The following is a 9,548-nucleotide window of genomic DNA, read 5'->3' on the forward strand; positions in this document are numbered from 1 at the left end:
GAGAGGGGAGGGAGATGGCGGCCGTGTGCCCCGCCCCCCACCCCCCAGGCTGGGGTATCTCGTGTCGTAGCTGGTCTGGGCTGAGCTCTGGCCTCCTGCACGGCCAGATGAGCTCATCTCCCCACCCCCAGCAGGCCGGTTGCTGGGCTCCTTGTTCCGCGAGCCTCTGAAGACCATCGCAGCGGCACCACCCACGCTCTCTCCTTGTCTTCTCCCCAGGTGATGCCAGCGAAGAGGACCACCCCCAAGTCTGTGCCAAGTGCTGCGCACAGTTCACTGACCCAGCTGAATTCCTGGCCCACCAGAACGCGTGCTCTACTGACCCCCCTGTTATGGTGATCATTGGGGGCCAAGAAAACCCCAACAACCCTTCTTCCTCGGCTGAACCTCGACCGGAGGGCCACAGTACTCCCCAGGTCATGGACGCAGAGCACAGCAACCCCCCGGATTCTGGGTCCTCCGTGCCCACTGATCCCACCTGGGGCCCAGAGCGGAGAGGAGAGGATTCTGCTGGGCACTTCCTGGTCGCTGCCACAGGTACAGCAGCCGGGGGAGGTGGGGGCCTAATCTTGGCCAGTCCCAAGCTGGGTGCAACCCCCTTACCTCCAGAGTCCACTTCTGCACCCCCTCCTCCCCCGCCCCCTCCTCCACCCCCGGGGGTCAGCAGCGGCCATTTGAACATCCCTCTGATCCTGGAAGAGCTGCGGGTGCTGCAGCAGCGGCAAATCCATCAGATGCAGATGACGGAGCAAATCTGCCGGCAGGTGCTGCTGCTTGGTTCCTTAGGCCAGACGGTTGGTGCCCCTGCCAGTCCCTCCGAGCTACCTGCGACAGGGACCCCGTCCTCTACCAAACCCCTGCTACCCCTCTTCAGCCCCATCAAGCCAGTGCAAACCGGCAAGACATTGGCCCCTTCCTCCTCCTCGTCCTCGTCCTCCTCCTCCTCCTCCGGGGCAGAAACACCCAAGCAGGCTTTTTTCCACCTCTACCACCCACTGGGGACACAGCACCCCTTCTCTGCCGGTGGGGTCGGGCGAAGCCACAAGCCCGCCCCTGGCCCTTCTCCTGCCCTGGCAGGCAGCACGGAGCAGCTGATTGCCACACCTCACCTGGCATTCCCAGGTACCACGGGACTATTGGCAGCACAGTGTCTGGGGGCAGCCCGTGGCCTTGAGGCTGCCGCTTCCCCCGGGCTCCTGAAGCCAAAGAATGGAAGTGGCGAGCTGGGGTATGGGGAGGTGATAGGGCCCTTGGAGAAGCCCGGTGGGCGGCACAAATGCCGCTTCTGCGCCAAAGTGTTTGGCAGTGACAGTGCCCTGCAGATCCACCTGCGTTCCCACACAGGCGAGAGGCCCTACAAGTGCAATGTTTGTGGCAACCGCTTCACCACCCGCGGGAATCTCAAAGTGCACTTCCACCGGCACCGGGAGAAATACCCGCACGTGCAGATGAACCCGCACCCGGTGCCAGAGCACCTAGACTACGTCATCACCAGCAGCGGCTTGCCCTATGGCATGTCCGTGCCTCCAGAGAAAGCCGAGGAGGAGGCCACGCCAGGTGCAGCTGTTGAACGCAAGCCTCTGGTGGCCTCTACCACTGCCCTCAGTGCCACCGAGAGCCTGACCCTGCTCTCCACCAGCGCAGGCACGGCCACAGCCCCCGGGCTCCCTGCCTTCAATAAGTTTGTGCTCATGAAAGCCGTGGAGCCCAAGAGTAAGGCTGATGAAAACACTCCTCCAGGGAGCGAGGGCTCGGCCATCACCAGCGGGGCCGAAAGTGGCACCGCAGGCCGCATGCAGCTCAGTAAGCTGGTGACTTCGCTACCCAGCTGGGCCCTGCTTACCAACCATTTCAAGTCCACCGGCAGCTTCCCCTTCCCCTATGTGCTGGAGCCCTTGGGGGCGTTGCCCTCGGAGACCTCGAAGCTGCAGCAGCTGGTAGAAAAGATCGACCGGCAAGGCGCCGTGGCTGTGGCCTCGACTGCTTCAGGAGCTCCCACCACCTCCACCCCTGCAGTCTCATCCTCAGCTTCGTCCGGACCTAACCAGTGCGTCATCTGCCTCCGGGTGCTGAGCTGCCCGCGGGCCCTGCGCCTGCATTACGGCCAACATGGAGGTGAGCGGCCCTTCAAGTGTAAAGTCTGCGGCAGAGCCTTCTCCACCCGGGGCAACCTGCGTGCACATTTCGTGGGCCACAAGGCCAGTCCAGCTGCTCGAGCGCAGAACTCCTGCCCCATCTGCCAGAAGAAGTTCACCAATGCTGTCACTCTGCAGCAGCACGTCCGCATGCACCTGGGGGGCCAGATCCCCAACGGGGGCGCCACGCTCTCTGAAGGTGGGGGAGCAGTCCAGGAAAATGGTTCGGAGCCACCTACAGGCTCTGGGGTAGGGAGCTTCCCCCAGCAACAAGCCCAGCAGCCGTCCCCAGAAGAGTTGTTGTCCGAGGAGGAGGAGGAAGAGGAGGAGGAAGAGGAGGATGTGACCGATGAAGATTCCCTGGCAGGGAGAGGTTCCGAGAGTGGCGGTGAGAAGGCAGTGTCCGTCCGAGGGGATTCCGAAGACGCATCTGGGGCCGAGGAAGAAGTGGGGACCGTGGCCACAACGGCCACCGCTGGGAAGGAGATGGAAAACAACGAGAAAGTCTCTCCCCTGTCTTTGCTGCTGCCGCCGCCGCCGCCACCACCACCTGACAGCCTGGATCAGCCACAGCCCATGGAGCTGGCGAACAGTGAGGTTGCAGGAGGCGCGGAAGAGGCAGGCAAACCCGACAGGAGCTCAAGCCCAATGCCAACACTCACTCCAGAAGGGGACGGCACCGGCCCCATCCTGGTAGAGGGGCCAGGCGTGCAGGAAGCGATGAGAAAGGAGCCAGGTGAGAGCGTGAGCAGGAAGGCCTGTGACCTGTGTGGTCAGACCTTTCCCACTCAGGCAGCTCTGGAAGAGCATCAGACGACCCACCCCAAGGAGGGCCCTCTCTTTACCTGTATCTTCTGCAAGCAGGGCTTTCTGGAGCGGGCCACCCTCAAGAAGCACCTGCTGTTGGCTCACCACCAAGTGCAGCCCTTTGCCCCCCACGGGCCTCAGAATATTGCTGCTCTCGCCTTGGTCCCCGGCTGTGTACCCTCTATCACCTCTCCAGGGCTCTCCCCCTATCCCCGGAAGGATGACCCCACGATCCCATGAGCCTGTTTCACAGTATCTGCTGGTCGAGGAGCGCAGAAAGTCGGAGCTCCATCGCAGGCGCTTCAAGATGTAGGAGCTCGGGTTTGTCCCTTTCTCTGAGTTCTTACATAGTATGTCCCTAGTGTCTTTTCTCTAGTCCCTGAGCTTGGAGATTGTTAGGCTCACCGGGGCCACCCCATGAGGAATCCCCACCCCCACCCCTTCAAGGTTTATACCTGAAGAAAATAGATTCCCTAGAGCTCTCACACACCCAAGAGGAACCCTCTCCAGCTTCCCTGGAGCAAACCTTTCGCCCCTCTTCTCCCTCCCTCTCCCTTTCCTGTGTGTACCTGAGCACCCACATTGGGACCTGTAGCCCAGCCACAAGAGGCTGACATTTGCCTCTGGAGGGCCCAGCGCCACTCCTCTTCGATGACCAGGTCAACCTGCAGGACTGCAGGTTCCACGTGACTCCTGCCTGGCTGGCAGGAATGGATCCCCTCTGTCTTGAACCAGCACACAGCTTTTCATCAAGTGGCCTCCCTCCAAGCCCTGAAGTTCCAGCTCCTCTTCTACTACCCCAGGCCCGGCACTCCCAGTACTCTGGATCCAAGAACTGGGAAGGTGCTTCCAAGAACGGGATCCAGAGAGGCCAACTAGAAGACAAACTCCACTTTTTTCGGCCTTCCGTATCTGAGGCAGAGCTTGAGAAGAGAAGTAGCGACCCGCTACATTCCTTCTTCCCCCTGTTCCAGAAGGTCCCGGCAATGACGATGCTACAGTAACGGATGGCTCAGCCCTCTGGAGAAGGAGAGACAAAGAGTATAGGGCACTCTTTCTGTAAACTCCTGATGGTCCCGTGAAGGCAAAGGTGTTGACTGACTGACTTGCCGAGATCTCTCTACCTGCTCACATTCTGTCATCCCAGGAAACAAGCAGATTTCTTGCTAAGAGGTTTCCTGTAAGATATTTTGGGAAATGTGAAGTGAATTCATTTTCTTTAAGGAACAGCATTGGTGAGGGTGGTTGGAGGAATAGTGGAGAGTTTAGGGGTGCTGCCTAAAGCCTAGAGCTTTGTGGAGATCTATGTGATGAAAGGGGTGTGGTGTAAGGGCGAGGCCTCCAAATTCCCAGTGGGTGGGTGTCATGAATGTTTAACTTCACGGGTGCACCAGGTTGGGGGGGGGGGGTTCCTTGCACTAGTGTTCTAGTTTTTAGATAAGTCCCTCCTTATTCCCTGCCCCCTCGTAATTTCCTTATCTTCCTATCTTAAGGCCCCTTCCTTCTCCCCATTTTGCCTGTTTATGAACTGGGGCTGTGTGTCCCACTGTCTGGTTCTGAGAGTCCCAGGCTTTGGGAGCTCAACTCCAGGTGGTAGTCTCCCTAGTCCGCCGTCTTGTCAGGAGATGTAGGATTTACCCTTAACATAGGATTGTTTGGAAGGGGGGTTCTGAGGAGGAGAAAGTGATGGTTGTGTTGTACTGGCTTAAATGATGACTTCTCCTCCAGAGGTGTAGGCTCCAAAGCTTCCTAACATAGTACATTGTAAAGAGCAGACAAGGGAGATATTAGTGTCTTTCCCTCTATCATTAAAGGTGTTTTGACCACCGATCTGTGTGTTTCTCCTTATTTCTTGACAAAATAGCCAGCTGGTGTGTGACTTGGGCATTCCCAAACAGTGAGCTTCCCTTCCCACCTACCTCTCCTGCCAACGCTGAACATATGGTGTTGAAATATCTCATTTATTCAGCCTTGTCCTAAAGCAACCTCCAGTGAGTGTAAATTCCTGATAGAAATGGAACTTGTGTTCTCAGGAGATTGGCCCACTGTGCCTATAACTGTCTTGGTTTTTTCTTTGCTAATTCCCACCCGAACCTTCCACTGCCAGGCTATTTTGCTTTGTTTTGCTTGTAAGTTAGAAGCTGTTTCTTCCCCCGTCTTCCTTATGCCTCAGGTCAGCAGCCTATCTGACATCAGTTAATCTTTGAACCAAGTTAAATTAATCTTTGTGATCCCTGAAATCTGATGTTGTAAACTGAAAGGGGAAAAAAAACGTAATCCTACTCTAACAATTCCTAACACCACGATAAAGAAGGATTCTTAGTATTAGGAGTGAAATGAAGCATGTATTTTCAAAAATTATTATTTCCTTTATCTGTTTACACCTGGAAAAGTTCAGATTTATTTTCAAGACCTCGCCTTCCTAAAGAGAACCTTGTCTGGAAAGTGTTTACATTTGTAAGAGTGTAATAGTGAATCTTAGTCTTAAAGGGACCAAACCCACTGCCATTGAGTCCATTTGGACTCAGTGACCCTGCATAGGGTTTCCAAGGCTGCACATCTTTATGAGAGCAGCCAGCTGCCTAATTCTCCAGCACAGAGGCTAGTGGGTTTGAACCGCCAACCCTGTGGTTTGCAGTCTGGTGCTTCCCAGACAACAACACCGGGGCTCCTAGGTACAAGGGTAGGACTGTAAAATGATGTGCACAGCTTCTCAATCAATTAGTAGCAAAAGTGGATTAAGAACTCAGGTCCAGAATCCCAGCGCTTCTCCCACACGTCAGCAACAATCCACAGTTCCCGCTACATTGCTCAAGGCAAGCTGGTTGGAAAACAGAAGAAACAAGTGAGTAAACCTATTCGTGGCTCAAAGCAAGGTAAAGAACTGATATTTAATCCTCGTTCCCCCTATCCGAACAGTGTCATTTTCCTTTAAAATGTAATTGCCAAATAGGAATCCATTGGGATCTAGTGAGGCCAAGTGGGGGGGTGGGGGGGTGGAACCCCAAAAACGTGTCTCTTTCATTCCCGGCTTTGTAAAAATCTCTTCCTTTCAGACTTTGGAGGGAAGTGGCTCACCAAGCCTTCAGTTCCTTTACCTTCCCCATCTCCCTAGGACATAGATAATGCCACTTAACTAATTCAACTAGCTTGGTCCCTCTTCAGGTGCCAGCTCCCATTATATTATGCTAACAGCTGCCGGGGAGGCTCCTTTCTGTTGACGGACATGTCCTTGGGTGGATGACTCTGAGCCGGACACCCCCTCTTCCATGGCTCTTGTTCATTTTCTCTTCTCCCTCCTCTTTGTTCTTCCCTCGTTGGCCCTCATCTTCTGTCATTCTTTCAGTGACCTCTCCTATCTGACAGCTTTTGTTGACACTTCTTTTTGCCTCTCTCTGCCCTCGGTTTACTCCGAGTGCGTCTAATGTCTTCTTGTTGCCACGCACCCTAGCCCAATCATTTCTCACTCCGCCACTCTCCGTGCTCACCAAGGTAAATTAATCTCCTGGAACGAGTACCTAAATAGAAGCATCTGGCAAAACACATACTTTATGTGAAGAAAACAGTATGGTTCAACCTGGATTAATAAAAGCACTACTATTAAAAGAAGCAAGATCGCTTCTTCCCTCATGCTCATTCCTTCTTTCCAGTTTTGTGGATTTATTTTGTTTGAGAGACCAGGTGTCGGTTGTCTATAAAGGTAAATAAGACATACTTCTGCCCCTAAGGGAGCTCAGCTTAGAAGGAGGAGGGGGGGAAAGTCAATATTTTAGTATGGTGGTAGGATTCTCAAAACACATATTCATGTGTTTGGGAATAGAATTAGTCTTCCTTTCAATTAGTCCCAACTTTAACTTTATATATATATATATTTTTTATTTTTGCCTTCTAGCCTCCAGTGTAAAGACAATAGCTTGACTAAACTTAATGACATTTGGCTTTTGATCAAATAGTAAGACACCGTATCCGCACCAACAGAATGAGACATTCAACCCAGGAAACAAGGGCAGGATTTGGTTAGCACTGTGGATACTTCCATAATCCACTGGTGTGCAGCATACCATTCCCACACTTACTATCTGAAACAGTAATTATGTGTTTGCTCTACGATTCCCCAAGCAGCCTGGCTAGACTAGCTTGTCTCCATTCCAGGTGGTGGGGCCTGGACTCAGGCTGCAGCTATTTGGACTGGAAGGTTAAAGATAACCTCATATACTCCTGGCCCCTCAGCTGGGATGACTGCAGTGTCCATTCAACCTCCAGCATATGTCTTAAGTGGTCTATGGGGACTAATCCGATCTTAGTGGTCTGCCCTCGGTCTGTCTCACTGGACTCCCATGAAAATAATTAGGGCTACAAGAGGGGCAAACATGGAAGCTGAAATGCCTCTTAAAGCTTAGGTCCTGGAACTCTGGGGATTTCGCTTCTGCTACAGTCTGCTAGCCATTTCAGAATCAAGAGAAGGAAAAATGGCTATTAAGCCTGGATGGGAAACACGTCACAGTCACACTGCTTGAAGGCCTATGGAATAGGCCCTGGGTGGCCAGCTTGGAAGCAGTTGACCACAGCAGATACTAAGGAAAAGGGAGTGCAATGCATGCAGTACATATCTGGTCACCCCCAGGTTTCCTCTTTGACTAGAAGAGGTGTGTGGGTGTGAGTAGGCTGGTTACCATTGAACACACACACCTGGATTTCTTTTGAGCAAAGAAACACCCTGATGATTCTCAAGGCTAATTTTGCTGCGTGTCTGCCCCCCACCCCCACCCATGCCTAATTTACTATGGTGTCACCCTTTGTCAACAAGGCAGTTATGACTGACAACCTGTAGGACAGAAGAGAACTGCCCCACAGGGCGTTTAAGGCTCTGAGTCTCTAAGCATACTGCCCCATCTGCAGAGCAGCAGAGGGTTCCGACCCCCAACCTTTCCAACATCTATAGCTCAAGGTCTGGTACACCAATCTGGATTAGCGGGGCACACATCATGCTTTTGTCACTCTAGTCTAGACCTTTTCTTTTATTGTGTCCTGGGCTTGGAATTCTACTGTCAGTTCCAACCTGAGCCTTGGTGCTGCCATCTTTCTAATTCCTTTCCCAGTCCTCTTCTTTGAAATAAGTTTTTCTTTTGTAGAACTTGGATTCATAGTGCCTTCTGATGGGTCTTAACCTCCCTTACTAGACCAGAAACTCTTTAAAGAAATGGCTCGGAGGCCACTTTTAACCTCCTTGGGCTACACAAAGGAGGAGAGCCTACACAGGCTCAAGGCCAATTGCCATAAGGTAGAAGTCAGACATACTGTGTTAGGCAGGGTCCTCTAGAGAAACAAAACCAGGACACACACACACACACACACACACACACACACACACACATATATATATATATATGGTTAGGTTTATACAGCAAGAAGGAATATAACAGCTAATTATTCCACAAAGCAGTACAGAGGGCTCAGTTCAACTCAGTTCCCTGGAACAGTTAGTATACTGAAAGTCCTTCAACTCATGTGAAAGGTCCAATCCAAAGTCAAGGAAGCAGACAGTGGAGTCCTCCCTCAGGCAAGGCAGGCAGAGTCTGCCCCCAGACAGTGAACAGCAGGATGGGTCAGCAACAGTATTTCAGGAGTTTAGCGAAGCTGGCCTGGTTGGGATGTCTAACTCAAGCAATGCAAAGTGACAGGATCCACCAATCTCAAGCTCAAGTGATGTATGCACTAGCAGCATGGCTAAGCAGGTCTTGAAGGAGCCTTAAGCTCTAGCCACGATCCACAGGTTGGTTTGGCTCACAGGTACTGTAGCTCACAGGTTGAGGCAGAAAACGAGCTAAAGCAGCAGCACCCTCGTCCAATCACCAGAGAGCAACGAGAGAGAGGGTTGGGCCTTGTAGAGCCATTTATCTCTTTGCCCTCCAATCAAACTGCGACCTGATCATTCCCACATGTTCCTATTGGCCAGGTCGGCACAATAAATCTACCTATCACACATACCTCCACCCTCCAACCTTCTTACCAATCCTGACACCAACCACCCCTCCTACAGAACTCTACTTGCATGCTGGGTTTGAGAATTCATTGCGCAGGCCACACAGAGCTCACAGACCTACTCATGATGAGGGAGCTGATTAGGGAAGTTAACAGGTCACCACAAGTCAGGATCCGAAAACATTAAAGGATATAGTCTTTTGTCCACAGCAGCATCTCTTCTAAATCAGGAGTCAGGTCTCTGTCTGATCCTCAACGTCTCATTCACTTGATACCTTGACCTTTCTCTTGTTCTTTGGGTCAAGGTTGAATGGAAAACAGACCAATCCCCTCTGAGTGTTTCACACACCCTATTTGCAAAGTCCCTCCCAAGCATTTGGTGGAAGTTAAGATTTGTGGTTAGAAGAGCCATATTCAATGAATGTACAAATGTGCTTTACACAATTGATGTATGCATGGATTGTGATAAGACTTGTATGAGCCCCTAATAAAATGATTTAAAAAAAACAACCAACGGCTCAGGTAGAAAGAAAATATTTTGGAAATGTTGATGGTAACATATGTACAAGTGTGTTTAATACTATTGAATGATGGATTGTCATAAAATTTGTAAGAGCCCCCCCC

At 52.0% G+C, this 9,548-nt stretch overlaps 1 protein-coding gene across 1 annotated transcript in view; it reads left to right on the forward strand.

Moving 5' to 3' along the window:
• Positions 1 to 4,772, forward strand: part of SALL2 (spalt like transcription factor 2) — a 14,593-nt gene extending 9,821 nt beyond the window's left edge. The window contains exon 2 of the mRNA XM_004698456.4: positions 220 to 4,772. Coding sequence (XP_004698513.1) covers positions 220 to 3,182 — 2,963 coding nt within the window. The 3' untranslated portion in view covers positions 3,183 to 4,772. The remainder of the gene's footprint in view (positions 1 to 219) is intronic.
• The last annotated feature ends 4,776 nt before the right edge of the window (positions 4,773 to 9,548 follow it).

Source organism: Echinops telfairi, unplaced genomic scaffold, assembly GCF_000313985.2.
Source record: "Echinops telfairi isolate 266 unplaced genomic scaffold, ASM31398v2 ScPeMD7_18;HRSCAF=68, whole genome shotgun sequence".
Taxonomy (NCBI): Eukaryota; Metazoa; Chordata; class Mammalia; order Afrosoricida; family Tenrecidae; genus Echinops; species Echinops telfairi.